The sequence below is a fragment of the Rattus norvegicus genome, chromosome 8, assembly GCF_021556685.1.
Source record: "Rattus norvegicus strain SHRSP/BbbUtx chromosome 8, alternate assembly SHRSP_T2T, whole genome shotgun sequence".
Taxonomy (NCBI): domain Eukaryota; kingdom Metazoa; phylum Chordata; class Mammalia; order Rodentia; family Muridae; genus Rattus; species Rattus norvegicus.
In genome coordinates this window covers 82,043,831-82,061,831 of record NC_141541.1, presented here as the reverse complement: position 1 = coordinate 82,061,831, position 18,001 = coordinate 82,043,831, and the positions used below count along the sequence as shown (strand labels likewise).

The following is an 18,001-nucleotide window of genomic DNA, read 5'->3' as shown; positions in this document are numbered from 1 at the left end:
TCCTATCTATGAATTGATCAAATAAATATTCCTCCCAAAAGTGAAGGAATACCAAGGATCTGAAAGGGAAGATGGTTGCAGATCTAAAGAGGGACAAAACTGGAGGTGGCCGAGGCCAGCCATCTTGTTGACAGTTTGTTTAGTGTTGTTCTGGAACACTGCTTCATCGCTTTCTATGTGAGAACACCTAGCCCAGCTATACGGTGTCTTGAATTAGCACTTTTCAGATAATTTAAAGGTTTGATTTGGGGCTGTAGTCTTGCACACTCTATGGGGTTCACATCACCCCATGGTCTGGTTTTAGGAAGCAGGAATGGCTTCTGTTCTCAATAACCATCCAATTTCTTCAATCTACATTTCATTATTTACCACAGAATGCAAGGCATAGGGTACTTCTATAAAGAGGCAAATGCCTTCGGCTTCAGTGGGAGTCACTGATTCCCAAAGGGATTTCTCAGAGGCTGCTTACATCCTGAAGAAACACAGAAATATTTACAGTTTGCCTGCATTCATTGTTGCTGTCAGATTTGGCCAATGGTTTAATATTAGTGAGAGGAAAGCATTCCAGGGCTGGGGAAACGCTTTGTTAGTAAAAGGTTTGCTGTTCACCATGAGAGTTGAGTCCAGATCCCCAGAACTCAGATAAAAAGCCAGAAATACCCGGTGAGAGACTGTAATCCCAGCACCAGGGAAGCAGAGACAGAAGGATCCCTGTGTCTCACTGGCCAGCCAAATCAAAGCAGCAAGCCCCAGGTTCAGTGAGAGACTCTGTCTCAATAAAACAAATAGATGCAATTAATAAAGACATCCACTTTTTCTCTTCCCTCTAGACATGCTTATCCATACATATACACAGGTATACATATATGCACTACCTAAATAAGCTCATATCCAACACACACATTCAGCAAAGTTATATATGTTTCTCCTCCTCAGTCCTATATACCCATATTCTGTAAACAGCTTTAGGCTACCCTCTTTAAGTCACATATTAGGAAATTCCTCTAAGGAAACAAAAAGTACTGTATGGGTTTAAGTTAATTGTATCTTTCTGTATTCAATCATCTTAATTCTTTAAGTGTTAAAACTAGGTCAGGATGTGACCTGACCATGCACTTGTCACAGGTGCCCCACGTTAATCGACAATTATGACTCTACTTTAAGTCATGTTTGATCCCTTACAAGTTAGTTCTTTCTGTAATGTGTAATTTGCTAAAGGCAGCCAAAGTCTGAGAACCTCCAGATAAATGCAAATTTTACAATGTGGTTCGTCTTTATCAAAAGTCTCACCTTTTTCCAATGGAGACACATTAACATAATCAAGCCATTTTACAGTATCACTTGGCCTGCCTTCACAGGATCCAAGATTGTTTTATTTTCTTTATTATGTGTGTATCTGTGTGTGGCTATGTGCACATGAGTGCGAGTCCCCTCAGAGATAAAAAGACAGTGTCAGTTCCCCTAGAATTGGAATTTCATGTGACTATGAGCCATCCAACATGGACACTGAGACCCAAACTTCGGTCCCCTGCAAGAGCAGCAAACACTCTTAACCTCTGAGCCATCTTTCTTGTCCCCCAGGATTATTAGCACATGCTATGGAACACGGCCTCTAGGACCCAAGCTTGAGTCCTCTGTAAGAGCAGCAAACCCCCTTACCTCCTGAGCCATCTTTCTTGTCCCCCAGGGTTATTTCTGCATGCTGCATAGCCTTAGGTTTGCCTTCAGCAACTCACTTTGCCTGGGATACCACGAGTTTCTTCTTTATAGAAATGCTGATAATAATGGTCGATCGGAACCTGAGTCCAGTGGCATTGTCTGTGAGCCACATTTATTAATTGTGTGATTTTTATCTGTTACAGAACATGAGAAGCAGCGCTTATGCAAGAGCACCGATTATATGAATTTGCATTTCAAAGTGAAATGGTTTTATAATGAGTATGTACGAGAACTTCCTGCCTTCAAGGATGCTGTTCCAGAATATTCCCTGTAAGTAGTGATTTCCACTCTCCCCCTTTGTCCTGAATTCACAGTACTGCAAAATCACAGCTGAGCGGTAAGGACTAAGCTCTTCACATACTTCTCATTTGAATGCAGATATCTCTGTAGTGAAACTAATGTGGAAAGATTTGCATGTCTCTGAGGCTAAGAGGATGGTGTAGCATATTCCAAGAATGCCTTACTTAGATATTTGAAGAGAAATAAAATACAGAATGGGCTCTGGTTTAGATGATGAAATTATTTCCTGTGGAAGTGCTAGAATGCACAGTACTGGGGAGATAGCACAGCAGTTTAAGCATTTGCCACAGAAGCTTGAGGAACCAGTCATTGGATCCCCAGAAACTCACATAAAATGTCAGCTCAGCAGGGTCAATGTCCAGTCAGAGGGTAGAGACAACGGATCCCTGAAATAAGCTGTCTTGAAAGACTAGTCTAATATCACTGGGGTCTGGGGTTGATTGAGAAACTCTGCTTCATTGAATAAGGTGGAAAAATGAAGGGTAATGATTCCCAACTACAACCTTGGATGCTCCAGCGCATGCTCAAACATGTATATGAGCACCCATGCACAGTGCAAAACCATTCATGTACCTATATGCACAGCACACACACATATGAAAAGTGAGACAATGCTAGAATGCTTTATTGAATAGCTAGACTTTCATTTTAATAAGCTATAACTGTCTCAGAAATGCATGTCTCTGAAATAGAAATCATTATTTAACAATGACATTTTCATCTTATGGGTTCGTCTCTGTCTTAGTTTCTCTTTGATGAAATGCCTTACAGAAACAATGGAAGGGAGACTGCTTTCTTTGGATTCATAGTCCCAGATATATGATAGAATACACCTGCTCTATCATGGTAGCAAAGTCACAGAGGCAGGAGCTTGAGGCATCTGGTCACACTGCAACCACAGTCGAGAAGCAGATGAATGTTTATTCACAGCTTACTTACTTATCTTAGAGTTCAGAATCCCAGCCCAGGTAATGGTGCCTCCCACAGTGGATGGGTCTTCATAGATCAGTTTACTGAATGACGATGGTCCCTCAGAGGCACGTTTAGAGGACCATCACCCAGGTGATTGTAGATCTCATTGGATTGACAGTTGAGATTAGCCATCACAGTGTCCATCAAATACATTTGTAATCATACAGCCACTCAGAAGTATTCAGCGTTTAATGTACTCCAGTACTCTTCTATTTTATTCTGGTCAGAGGGGTCACCCAGACGCTTCTTTATAAAAGATTGGTGTGTAAGATAAAGGCCTCACCCCAAAGAAGCTTATTCAGGCAATATTGATAATCACAAGGCAGAGCATAATGAAATAAGCTAATTTAAAGAGTATAAACACATCACAAGAAGAGAGTTACCCAATTGAAAGACTGATGTACTATCTATCATAGACTTTAAAAACTCAATCAGGTTATGCCAAGAGAAAAAAACCCAGAAAAGTGTTGATATGGAATGAGAGTCCATCTGCATAGGCTCTGATATAGTAATAGTATTGCTCTTCAGGTGGGGTCTAAAGTATGTTCTCCCACTAGAAAGTGATATCAGAAAAGCTTTAAACTAGACGATTATAAATGGATGCTGTGAAGCATGTGCCAGGCATTAGGCATCATGAGAATTGGAAGCAACAGAGACTGGGGGACAGAGCAGAGATTTAGGAGTTAATGAGCAATGTAATGACTGGATTCTAACAGTCTCGGTGTAATCTCCTCATCTCAGAGGTACATGAGATGGAAGAGTGCAGTGATACAAGTTAACTGTCTGTACCTCCAGGGGTGCATGGGAGGGTCTCAGGATACAGGCTTCAGGTAAGAGGAATCCTCACAAGAGAGCTAGGATAAGCCAGAATGGCTAGACTTCATAACAGCATATTACATGATTGGAAATTGCTAAGAATTGGGCTAAGGGAGTGGCTCAGCAATCCAAGCACTTGCTATGTTCAGAATGGAATTTAAATTCAAGCTCCCATGTGGATGCTGCATGGGCACAAGGCCCACCAGCAAACCCAGCAATTTGAAATTGGAAGCAGAAGATCCCTAGGACAAGTTACTGCGTTCGACTAGGCAAGTCAGTGAGCTCTGGGGTCACTAAGAGACTTTGCCTCAATGAGTAAAGTGGGAATAACCATGGAAAACACTGGAGGTCTATATCCGATTTCCACATGCACATGTTGAAAAAAATGATAAAGTAACTTCTAGAAAATTTCTAAGAATTGGTTTTATGTGTTCTGGCCCCAAATGCCATAAGTGTATTGAGTAATGTATTTTTATTTTATGATAAAGTATTAATATTTTAATTTGGCATACAAAGTAATGAGGTCTATGACTTTTTATACAGACTTTGTTCTTTTTCATTGTATATGTTAAGTAACTGGCTTAAATTTTCCTCAACGTATGTATTTTTCAAAGCATATATCAATAAATATGCGTACATCCTAAGAATTGGTAATAAAATGAAATAAGGCTATGTGTTTTGTCAAAAAAGCTTACTAGTTTAAAACAATTAAAAACAGCATATTACAAAATGATGTACCATATTTTAAATGCTAACTATTTATATAAAGCACTTGAAATGAGAACACAGGGTGAAAGACACATGGGAGAGAAAGTCTGAAGACAGAATTTACAGAATTTGTTCAATTAGCATATGAGGAAAATAAAGAGTTGGACATGAAGTAAACACATGCAAAGCAGTTGCTAGCGTCTTGGTTGAGAACAGGGAAGTAAAACAGAGGAGCTGTCTGCCAGACATCTGCATCTAGCTGTCTAGACTTACTCCATTAAGCTGAAATCACACTTGCATGCTTACTGAGCACAAGCTTCAAAAGGGAGCAAAATCTAACAGTCAGAGAGCAACCAAGGCAGCTGAGAATGAAGAAGGTACCTGCGAGAAGGCAGAAGGACACAGAAGAAAGTCTAACCGCAGTGGCTACCCACCATGTTCCACACTCAGGTCTGTGGGCCAACTGGCAATTCTGGAGACTTCGAGATCAGTGGCCAGTAGTTCAGGGTCTACAATAATCTCCCAAGAGAGAAGCAAATACTGATTTCCAGCACTAAGATGGCTCATTATCTGTGTAGGATCAAAACCACAGAGAAAGGGAAGGACAGAAAAATAAGCGCATGTGTCCACAAGTATTTTCTCCAGAGGTTGGTAACTTGGAGTCTTCCTTGATAGCTCTCCACACTGAAGCACAATCTCTCAGTTGATCCCAGAGTTCACCTCAAGGACTGGGCTAGCCACCTTCTCCACTTAACTCCAATGATCCCCTTTTCAATTTCCATAAGCTGGTATTAAGTGTATATCACCCGTTCACTCAGTATTTACAAGGGCTCTGCAGATTTGAATTAGTTCTCTGACATAATTTACATAAGTGTAAAGACTGGGGAAGAAAGCCATCAAGTAGAAAGTAGTCACCATGAGTATGTTAGTAAGTGGAGACTTCAACAGCTCCACAATGCTAAAGGAACAATAGTTAAGAAGTCCAGACTTCTAGGGGCAGGGATAAGGTGTGGGGAGGGTGGGAGGGATGGGGTCTTGAAAACTGCCCTGGTTTTCAATGAATCTGAAGGGTTCTGAAGAGCTCTGTCATTGAAATACGAGCAAACATGAAAAGAGTGGTGTCCCAGGAGCCAGCTTTGTCCAAAAGGAGGTGTTCTCCCTTAGTGCCTCCCAAGAGTAAATGATCAATAAAAGGTCCACATGAGACTGGAGATCTAACCCAGCAGTTAGGAGCACTGGCTGCTCTTGCAGTAGACCTGGGTTAACTTCCCAGATGGTTCACAGCCATCTGTAACTCTGGTTCCAGGAGATCTAATACTTCTTCTGACCTCTGTGGACACCAGGTATGCATGCCACATAGAGACAAGAAGGAAAAACACACACATAAGATATACAAAATCTAAAGGAGAAATAATTCCTCATAGGCATCAATGTAACATTCAACAAGAAAATTAGGACCTATCTCACCAGAGGACCCAAATGTCTATAAACCAAGAGAAAACACACATTAATCTTATCACTCGTAGACCATGATTTATGATTTAAATGTTAGACTTTTAACAAAATTTTGAATCTATAAGAATGAATTAGAAATTATTATAGAACTGAGATAAAATTTAAAATATAACAGTTAAGATTAATGATAAATTATATACAGCACAAGAGATACAAAAATAACATGAAAGTAAGTTTAGAGGGAATGTCTATATAAAAAAGAGGGTGTAAATTATGCCCCCTCTTCAACAAAAATAAATGACAAAAGATATAAGGAACAGTTTATACAGTTAAGGTTTAAAAAATAAGAAGTGAGTCCCTGAAACTGAGAAAACGGGAGAGAGTGTACAGTTACAAAAATAATTGCTGTTTTAAAAATAGAAAACTATCTTGTTTGGTTGCTTTGGTCTGGTTTGGTTGGTTTTCAAGACAGGGTTTCCGTGTGGCCCTGGTTGTCTTGGAACTCACTCTGTAGACCAGGGTACCTCAAACTCACAAATCTGCCTGCCTCTGCCTCCCAAGTGCCTGGGATTAAAGGCCTGAGGCACCATGTCCAGCTAAACACTATCTTAATCCAATAAAATAAGCCCTACCAAAACCAAACAAATAAAAGTAGTCTGAAAACAACTAAGGGGGCTGGAGGCATAGCTCGGCAGGTACCAGCACACTCTCCTCTCACAGCGGACCTTCGTTCAATTCTCAGCTCACATTACATGGCTCAAAACTACTTGTAATTCCAGCTTCAAGAAATCCAATACCTTCTGGGCTTCAAACACTGCATTCACATATACAAAGACACACATAATCAAAATATATTTATAGTTTTTAAAAAGCAAATGGCTAAAAAAATATGATATTTATCAATAAAATTTCCAAGTTTCTTTTTGAGATCAAGGATTGGACTTTTCTGATAGCAGGCAATGTTGGAGGCAATCTTTGAAAGCTAGGGAATGACATTATTGGTTACCAAGACTTCTTTAAAAGAAACAGTTTTAGAGGAGTAGGACATTAGTAGGCACAGATGCATCAAGAGGCCACAGTGGTCAGGAGATGGACCCACACATATGCCACTGCCTGATGGATGAACTTTTTATGTAAATGGTGCTAGATCAACTGGGCATCGTTGCGGGGAAAGAGCCTTGAAACTTACCTCAGACTAGTTACGAAACCAAAGCAGGGTGTGTTTAAGAAGTTGAAGGTAAAGTATATTGACTGTTGTTGGGTCTACATAGCTCAATGGAAAGGAATTATGGAATGGTGAGATAGAACATCTGAAGACTCAGCACAGGAGATCTACAGTCAACGAGAATTCCAGTCTTGAATAAAAGGAAATTGCAGGGTAGGTGTTGGGAGCTAAGCATATTTGAGGCAGCATGGGAGTGCAAAGAGAGAGATCGAGAGTTAAGAAGGTTCATTTGGTGAATATAATCCTCTACAAAGGAACAAAACTGAAAGAGATTTCTGACCCTGAATCACCCTCATATGGGAGCAACATGGATGTTACCACATGTAAATGATGTCCTGGGAAGTAACTTGTTAATTTTTTGTAGGTGGTTTGAGCCTTTTGTTATGCAATGGCTAGATGAAAATGAAGATGTGTCCATGGAATTCCTTCATGGAGCACTGGGAAGAGACAAAAAGGATGGAGTAAGTCCAGACAAGGCTGGGATTCGGTTACCTTTCTCACCTCTGAGCAAATAGGAAATGTGGGGTTCATTGGTTTTTGTTTCATTTCATTTCATTCCTTGGTGACCTAAGCAGATTTAACATGATTTCAAAGAGCTGGAGGAACCAATTAAATAAAAAGGAAACAAGAAAAATCAATCATTTCTTTGCCACAAGATTCTTCTTTATTGTGAGTCTGACTCTACAAGGTCCCCAGGCATATACAAAATGTCTGTTTTCATGGAGCCCTCTGAGAATGAGGTCATACCAAGGAGGAAAACACCCATCATCCACCTCTAGCCTCTACATGCATACACATAATGTTCATGCACACAAAGAGCCATGCTTTGAAAAAAGGTAATGTAATCCCTTAATCAACCTCAACAAAGACCTTATGACTAATTTATAGCTATCTTTTCTGTGGTGTTTTACATCTTAGAGATGGGCAGCTGTATTTTCTCCATCCTTAAAATTACCTTACCAGGGAGCAGTGAGGATCATCTCTGGTTTGTTGTGGTTTGTTCATGAGACAAGTATCATGTAGCCCAGGCTATGTGAGTCCAAGCCTGTCTTGAACTCCTGATCCTTCGGCCTTAGCCTATCAAGTGCTAGGCTCACAGGTGTCACCACCATGCCTTGACAAGAAAAGATAGAGCAAGTCTCTGCACTATAGACCAGCAGGTCAAAGAGGTCAGAGAACAAGTTTGTGGATGAGGAGAGTGATGATGATGACGATGACAATGACAATAATGACAATGACAACAACTCTACCGAGTATTGAGCCGTTACCTCATTTCCCTAACTCTAGACTTGCATAAAAACCTACTTTTCCCTTCTCTGTCCCATGGTTTGGTTCCAAGGGGGTGGCAAGCTACAAGGCTGCAGTCTCAGGTTCACAGGTTGCTGATTATGGGGTCCCTCCTCACTGAACTTCAACCCCAACCCAGGGACTAGATGTGATAGTATGTATTGTTTAGAAACAGTGAAGTTCCTTTTCTCCCTTCCTTGCACAAACAATCTTTCTTCTCACCCCTCAGTTCCAGCAGACATCGGACCATGCCCTCTTCTCCTGTTCTGTGGTTGATGTCTTTGCTCAGCTTAACCAGAGCTTTGAGATCATTAAGAAACTGGAATGCCCCAATCCTGAAGCCTTATCACACTTAATGAGACGATTCGCAAAGGTAGGTTGCAAGAAAAACCAACCTAGACAGAGGGTTAGGATGTGGTGCCATTTTGGACACAGACCTCATTTTAGAATTCTGAAACAGAGTAGTTACATTACACCTAATAATTTTGGAGCGTGGCTGCATACTTTTGTGACTAATTGAGGGAAACACTGGTCTGAGTTTGAGTTGATGAGGTAATACCAGATGTTCATTTGAAAACTCACCTGGCTACTGCTTTAAAGGTGTTATCATGAAGAAATATAATCTATAACTCCAAAACACTTGAAATGCCAATGTTTAAACTTTATGCCGTGGCTATTTCAAATGTAGTCATCAAGTTATCAGAGAAGTCCAAAGAACATATACTTTCTGTGTCTAATGAGGAAAGAAATAAAGTTTGTTCTCTTAGTAAATAAGCACAAATAAAAATATATTTCTCTGGTTAGAAAATTAAGAAATGCCAAAACCCACTTAAACTGTTAGCACTTAAGGTCTGAATTTGTTGGGACTGCTGTAACAAACTACAGTGCACTGGGAACCTTAAACAACAGAGATCCCTTTCTCACAGTTTGGAAGTTAGTTCAGGGTCCTTGTTTTTGTCCGTTTGGTTTCTTCTGAGACCTTGTAGCTTGCTGAAGTCTCCCTTTCCAACATGCCTTCACAGAGACCGCGCTGTGAGCACCTTGGTGTCCCTGTGCCTCTAGTATTTTCAGCTTACAATGACACCCACCAATTGCTTTATCGTATCCATCCTAGAGATAATCTTTTTAACTTAATCCCATTCTTAAATTAAGGCCTTATCTCTAAACAAAATGAAAATATTCTATCTGAATGTTTGTCACATTCTGGGCTCCTGGTGCTTAAAGCTTTTGACTATCAAGTTTTGAGAGAACCACTTAATTCCTGACAAATAGGCGCACTGAGCATATGACTGCTTTTAACCACAAACATGTCTATAACTTCATTTGTCATTATCCCCAAAAGACTGAAGTGAGGGTCCTCTGTGAAGGGGAGGGGAGGCTCTGAGCTTATCATCGGCCCTGTCTCTCAGAAGAACGTTCACATTTTCTTCTAATTAGTACGGATGTCTTCTAGCAAATAGTATCTTCTTTCACTGTGTCAGATCAGATCATCCTGTGGTAACAATTACATCTATAAACTCCATGGTTCGCAGAGATTTACTTCTGGGTCATGGAACACGAGACAGCTCAGGTGACCCTAGAGAGGACCTCTCCACTATTGTATGACTCAAGGTCTCCTGCCAAAGAGGTCTGACACGGGGGGAGCAGGGGTTCTAGGAGGCTCAACAAGCCAAGTGAGGAAATTAGCTGGACACGTAAAAAGATTTGAGAGCTAGTCAGAATGGCTGGCCTCAGTTAGGACTCCATGAAGGATTCCAGGACAACTGTCAGCCAAATTCTATGACAGTTTTTATCTGCTCTGAAGTGAATTCAAGTCTTGGTTAACTAGGATGACTAAGAAAACTCTTGGCCTGTTAAGATACTAGCTGAGAATGATTTATTCGGGTCATTCCCAAAGAGGATTTTCCTGCTGATTAGAATTTCTCAATATGGTAAAAATCTGTACAATTATCCCCAAAATTATCAAAGCCCTTCCTTAACTCATAGCTAAACATTTATAGTTGCCTCTAAAAAGAACGTAAGACCCTTAGGAAGACAGTGTTTGAAGCAACTTGTAAGGTAAGAAAGACCATAGAGAAGTGAAGAGCTGGGCCCCAGCTCCTGCCTAACCCCCTGCAGCTCTGACCTGCCTGCATGTCTCAAAGTGACAGTGTTAGACAGAGATGGAGATCCACAAGAGAGGTTTGAAAGGAATATACATAGAAAAACACATCATCTACACAAGATGAAGAAGAACTATATTGTATATGTGTATATGTGAGAGACTGTAAGATTTTGTTAGCATAATAAAAAATTCAATTAAGTAAAGCATTTTTAATACCTGAAAACATGGACATCCTATTAATGTCCAATTCTTGTCACAGGGGAATAATGTAACCACCCTGAAAAACATTTCCTGGAAATGTAGCAATTAGTAATTGGCATTGAAAAAGAAATGCCATTTTGTGAGAATTATTTGAAAGACCATAGAACTCTTAGTAACTCTCACAGGGTCTTACAATGAAATAAAAAAAGGGCTGGAACAATTCATTATATAACTATAAAAGTAAATAAAACTCCCTCAAATTCATTACCAATACCAGCCTTTTAATCTACAATTTGCATCTTACATGAGCAAAATGGCAAAAAATGAAAATCGTTGGCTAGTATAATTCATATCGTACAATAATAACAGACTAGAAGATTGTTTTGTTTCATTTTAGCATAAGGTGCAGCCTTAAGTCTCGAAGACTCTGCCCTTCTTGGTCCCCTGCATCAATAGCACAGTGATTTAAAATACCAGATAGTAATGATATCCACAGACATTTCAGATTTAACAATCTAACAATGAGCCTCCCAGGAGTGATTCCCATTTACTGAAGTGTGTACACATCTGGACAAGACACACACACTTCCCAAAACACTAGATGTTTCAAGATGGTAACCCAGAGATGTGCAGCCTGTAAGGGTTTATACAGAGGTGTTTGTAAACTTGATACATCAGTACTAGACATTGATGTGACTGTCCTACTGCTCTGGACAAGTATAAGTAGTTAAATTTTATAAAGAAATATGAAGGTTGGAGCTATGGCTCAGTGGTTAAAATCACTGGCTAGCCTGCAGAGGACCCAGGTTCAAGTCTCAGCAGCCTTATGGTGGCACACAGCAGTTGAACCACAGTTCTGGGCTTCTGTGGGCACTTCATCATGTACACATGTATACATGATGGCATTCACTCATACACATGAATACTTCATAAGATGAAGAAATGTCATGGAGTGGAGTGATACTTCTAACCATCGGCCATACTTTCTTCTCACGTCGATATGATCTAAACCCCATCATTGGACTGGAGAATAGAATCTTGTAGGTTTAGATTTTTCAAAGCCTGCTGCTAATAAAGTTTCTCAAATGCTTCAATCCCCCTTTTAGCCCATCACCCAGAGGAAGGGGAGAAAAGATGGTAAATAGGACAAGGAGAAGTAGACAAATTTAGAAGTAGTTCTTTGGGGGAGATTCCAGTCTCTATCAGGACACCATCAGTCCAGTTCAGTAGTATCAGGATACCAAACACAAATCAGCAGCAATAGCACAATCCAGCAGAAACTACCAGGCCTCCCCCAACTTGGCACTAGTCACTGGGAGCAACTAGGACTAGCCACTACACCAGGAGAAGTTCTCTGCCATGCCTCATTCAATGAGGTGAAGATCAGGGAAGATGCAAGACCAATAAAACATTGCTACATAAGTGCATTGTCACTGTCTGTTGAATCCTGTTTATACTTTCTCCAAACATCATGTGTCTTCCCCGTGGGTCTTACTCCAGCAAAACACCATGAGAGTCCACATTACATGACATACCCAGAAACTTTCTACTTCAGAATCTCATCAATTATTTTTACTCTTAAGGCCCAGCCTAGGCATCTGTGTGGAATAACTGGGAGATTTATCATTTGTAGGATGTATTAAGATAGGTAGAGGACACAATGAAGTGGATGGAGTCCCTCTTTCTGCTGCGGCTGAATTGGTATGAGAGTCTTCCTCTCCTTGGAGAGTTCGTTGATACCTGAAATATCATTAAAGGGCTTAGAGAGACTGCTGAGTTGCTAAGTTCTTGCTATGCAAGCATGAGGTTTTGGATGGAATTTTTTTAAGATTTATTTATGTATTATATCTAAGTACACTGTATCGTCTTCAGACACACCAGAAGAGAGCATCAGATCCCATTACAGATGGTTGTGAGCCCTCATGCGGTTGCTGGGATTTGAACTCAGGACCTCTGGAAGAGCAGTCAGTGCTCTTAACCACTGAGCCATCTCTCCAGCCCCTGATGTTTGATTCCCAGTGTAGATGTAGAAAGTTGGCAAGGTGGCATGTGTCTGTAGTTCAATGCTGCGCATACAGAGACAGGAGGAGTCATGGGTTTCCATGTGGTCTGTCAGTCTAGTTGAGGATTGCAATTGAAGAAAGTTCCCGATGTCAGTCCTTCACACACACACACACACACACACACACACGTACACATGAACGCACGCACACACGCACACACACACACACACACACACACACACATACACACACTGAATACAGGTAACTTTTGAACCAGAATTCCCAACTTACAGATCCTAAGAGCAATGCAATAGATGGGCCTCCCAAGTATGTTGACCTGATATTAGCTCAGGAAGTCATAGCATTTTGCTGGGTGTTGACAGGCAGCCCCTTCAATATGCCAGCAGTGGCAACATGTCATATCAGAATTTTCCAAGGCCAGAGGACATTCTAGTCATCCTGGTTAACTCTTTAAATGTCACGGGTTCTTACCTTATTGCCACAATCCCATTAGGACTCCATGTTTCTAAGTCTGAAGCTCTTTTACTAGCTGTGCTTCTGTGGTATTAAAGAACCTGTGAAAACATCTTCATCTAAACTCTGAGAAACAAGATGCAGACACTCACAAAGAGGCTATCCCATGAGTGTCTTCTCCCTCACTCTTTCCCCTCCTTTTCTCCATCCCTACCCCTCCCTTTCACTGATTCTATAGCTTAGAACACTTTGTAGGTTGAAACCCTATGGGAGCCCTGCTAAGTACTCCTTCCCCAAGCAGCTCCTCTAACCCTGCCACCTGTTTCTCTTAAGTTCTGGCATGAACTTACTCTGCTGAAGGTGGTTTGCTGAAAACAGAGCTCCAGAAGTGCTGACTGCACAGACCTGAGGCAGGATCTGAGAATTTGCATCTCCACACTTGAAGGCAATGCTGATGACCGTTCTCAGAGCCACAGTCAGAGAAGCAATCCTTTGAGAGGCATGCCCCAAGCAACTGCTAATTTGGAGTAAAGAAATGATGACCATATTTGGTTGACTTTAGTGAATGAAATTAGAATAAATAGAAGTTGGTCTTCAAATGTACATTGAATATTTTCAGTCATGCTTACTGGTGCAGGAATACAGAATTACCAGGGTCATTAAAGCAGTATTCTATTAGCTCCAAAGGTATATAGTCTGTAGCCACACCTGGTATGACCCATGTTTTTCCTCACTCACAGCCCATCCTGTATTTTGACTGTTAGGCTAGTAAATATGAGAGCCAGGACTAGTTTTCTCCAATCAGAGAGACAAGGGTGGTGTTTTCCACTGGTGTAGATCCAAGTAGCATACCGTGGGGGGTTCACTGAGAACAGTTAGAGACAGCCGTGTAGATTGCTCTTCCTTCTCCAGAAAAACAAGTGGGTGAGTCAACAGGTCACCTAGCAGCCACATGAATTTCTAGATGACACTGGAGTGCTAAGGGTATTTTTCCATTCATATCTCGCCACCAGCATGTTATGTCCAAGATATAGCTAGAACATGATGGCTTGTTTGTATGTGTGAGTTTGGGGGACAGGGAAAGATAATTGCCACAGTTTGTGCTGTCATTAAGAAACTCTGCATTGAGAGTTGTGCTCCCAGGCACAGACGAGCGAACACCCCGAGGAAACCCCACAGTCACTCCACATGGCATCTAAAGGGAACTGTGAGCAGCTTCACTCAGAAGATACTTCTGCCTAACCAGCCGTCTGTTTCCCTGGATTTATTGATCTACTGCTTAATGAGATCTTCTGGTTTTTTTAGGCCAAATTTCTATTTAAACTGACTCTCATTATCTTAGCGCCATGCACTTCTGGAAAGCATCAATCTCCTGTCAACACATTATTCGTAATTCTAGCTTCTTAGTGTGAATTTGAAAGTCAATAAAACAAGTTTATAGTCAAATTTACTGGATTCAGTCTGTGGGCTAAATATCCCTCCCTTATCTTAGTTAACTCTTGAGAATATCTCTTCCAGTGAATCATAACCCACTGGGGGAAATTTTTTTAAAAAAGATTTGTTTATTTATTGTGCATAGAGTTCTGCCTACATGTACACCTGCACACCAGAAGAAGGCATCAGATCTCATTACAGATGGTTGTGAGCCACCATGTGGTTGCTAGGAATTGACCTCAGGACTTTGGAAGAGCAGCCAGTGTTCTTAACCTCTGAGTCATCTCTCTAGTCCAGATTTTTTTTTAATATATATGTGTATCTGGGTCTCAGTGTCAGTATATATGAATGTGAGTGCAGGTGCCTGCAGATACCAGAAGGGGGCATCAGACTCCTGAGAACTAGAGTTACAGGTGTTTGGAGGTAACCTGCTACACGTGCTCAAAATGGAACTTGGGTCCTGTAGACCAATGCATGCTCCTACCTTCTGAGTCATCTCTCCAGCCCAAAGAAATATATCTTAAAAGGAGATGTTTTGGCTCTTTGGTTTTTCTAGGAATAAATAACATAATTCAATCATTGTTGGTTTATCTTTTCTAAGAAGATGGCATTCACAGTTGACACGTTCCCTCTATGTGAACATAAGCTGAAGAATGCAAACTCTCAGTGTGTCTTTGCACAATTATAAGACATTTAATCAACAAAGTTCGTACATTTTTCTCTCTCCTCCATAATTACTAGAAGCAGAGATCATGCAGGAGCTCAACAAGACACTTTAGAGAAAAGAAAATATCAAATTTTGGTACAAAAGAGAAGTAAGCAGGCAACATTTTTAGCAATTGATGTGCTATTACATAGCAGCGAGTAAATAACGCATCACTGAGCAACAGTAACCAGGCAAATGTTCTGAGAGGGAGGGGGTAGGTGAGAGGTAGGTTTTTGCATGTTAACAGTAGTTTGTGGTAGTATACAATGTAAGTCCCTATTTCTGAAGAGAATCTCTGTGGAGTGTTATAAGAATATCTAACCTCTCTTATACATGAGCATTGAGAAATAGGGGAGAAAGTTGAGAAAGCATCCACTGCAGATAACCTTATATGACAGAGATGAGATGGCAAAAAGGATTAGGAGCCAGAAAGAAGCGGAAGGGAGAACGCCAAGCCTGCAGCGTCAGTGGGGAAGGTTGGGCAAGTGTTCAGTATCATGAGATATTAGGTCCCTAAGCTGTGAAGAGATTGCCACAGGACAACCTGCATCTTTTCTGAATAAAGTTAGAGAATAATAATAGATAATAATAATAATAATAATAATAATAATAATAATAATAATAGTGTAGACTTTAGTTCTGATAGACTACAGATCTTTGAAGTGTGTTTGAAATGCTATTCAGAATTCTGACAAACTGTCATATACACATAGTGATTTGTGATTCCTCTTTGGACATGGGTATGGACTCTCTGTCTTAGCTAGGGTTTTACTGCTGTGAACAGACACCATGACCAATGCAAGTTTTATAAAGGACAACATTTAATTGGGGCTGGCTTACAGGTTCAGAGGATCAATCCATTATCAAGGCGGGAGCATGGCAGCATCCAAGCAGGCATAATGTAGGAAGAGCTGAGAGTTCTACATCTTCATCTGAAGGAAACCAGGAACAGACTGAGCATCCTCAGGCAGCTAGGAGGAGGGTTTCCAAGCCCACTCCCACAGTGACACACTTCCTCTAACAAAGCCACACCTTCTAATAGTGCCACTCCCTGGGCCAAGCATATGTAAACCATCACACTCTCTTTAGCTAAAAGAGAGTTATGTTTGCCTGACTTAACCTGGCTAGTGTTTCTGTAAGAGGACACACTTAACTCACTTAACTGACGCGCACTGTATGACATTTTCATTCTCAGACCATCAATAAGGTTCTGGTCCAATACGCTGCGATCGTATCAAGTGACTTCAGTTCATACTGTGATAAGGAGACAGTGGTAAGTAAGACCACTCCCACCCCACCCCCACTGGTGACTGTCCTGAAATAGAAACTTGTGCTTACTAACATCAAGAATTGTCAGTGCCTGTCCATGGTGGGTGATAAGAGTAGGAATCTCAGGATGTTGCCTGCAAGCCTCTCCAGGCATCGTGCTTGTTTTTCCTATCAGGATTAGATAGAAGGCAGAAAGTGACCAGTGCCTGCTGAATTATGGTTTTCTATGTTGAGAAATGATACGATAAACCATTGAAAATGCACAAGCTCAGAAAGCATTGGAGCTGAAAACTAGGGAGATAAGGATTAAGTGAGTGTTGTTAACAACCACTGTTGCTTCTCACCCACCCTCAGATAAGTGTAATTTAGTCTTTCGGTTTTCAAATCAATTGAGAAGGAGAGTAAATGCGCAGGACAATGATGCTTCCTCCTGTGAATTATCCCTATCAAGAGTTAACAGTGAAACACCCACAGGGTTAAGAGTGAGCCACCTTTCCCTCCTCCTTGCAAAAATAAAAAAATGAAAACCAGCCTGCACTGGTTGGCAAGGCCGAGGGAGAATCATAAGCTGGGCAGCAGTGACCCAGCTCACCCGGGCTGACAGCTCATTAAGACGAGCCAGTCCTGATGGTTCCTGAAGATTCCAGTAGATGCCTCTTTCCCTTCCGTTAATATGCTGCCCGGCTATTTGATGACAACTTTTAGAGGATCTCAGCACTGATTTCCAGCCACCTTTGACTCCAGCCCTCTAAGAGGGAGACTTGTTGGAGGCATCCGTTTTCATTTAAAGGTTAAAAGAGGATGCGTGCTTCCCGTGTTAGTCTGCAGCTCACAAGAGTGTCCTGTAGTTTCAGCAAGTACTCCATTTTTATTAAGATGGCATGATAGATATTTGTGGAGTTAGCTGAGAAATAATTGATTTCAGTTAGCTCCTTGACTGCTGGGCGGTCTTCTACTTCACATGTTAACATTCTGCATTCTGAATCATATGAAACCTCCCCCCTACCCTGATAATTTTAAATCAATATATATTGTATCACTTTTTGTATAGGAGTTGATCTTTCAAAATATTTTTTCAGTATTTATTTATGCGTGTGGTATGTATGTGCTGCGTGTAAGGGTTTATACATGGGTGAATGTGGTACCCACGGAGGCAAGGCCACAACAGGGTATTGGATCCCCTTGGAGTTGAAGTCCCAGGCAGTTTTGAGCCACCTAATATGGGTGGTAGGGACTGAATTCAGGTCTTTTTCAAGCGCAATACATGTTCTTAACCACTGAACCATCTCTCCAGCCCGCAAAATGGAATTTTATAGTTCATTAAGAGC

General features: G+C 41.0%; 1 protein-coding gene across 2 annotated transcripts in view; it reads left to right on the top strand.

The window, feature by feature from the left end:
• Unc13c (unc-13 homolog C) overlaps positions 1–18,001 on the top strand; it is a 449,047-nt gene that overhangs the window by 350,279 nt on the left and 80,767 nt on the right. For both annotated transcript variants that reach the window (XM_087560698.1, NM_173146.2), the window contains 4 exon segments: positions 1,863–1,989; positions 7,560–7,656; positions 8,712–8,855; positions 16,600–16,677. In XM_087560698.1, the coding sequence (XP_087416824.1) occupies positions 1,863–1,989; positions 7,560–7,656; positions 8,712–8,855; positions 16,600–16,677 (446 nt within the window).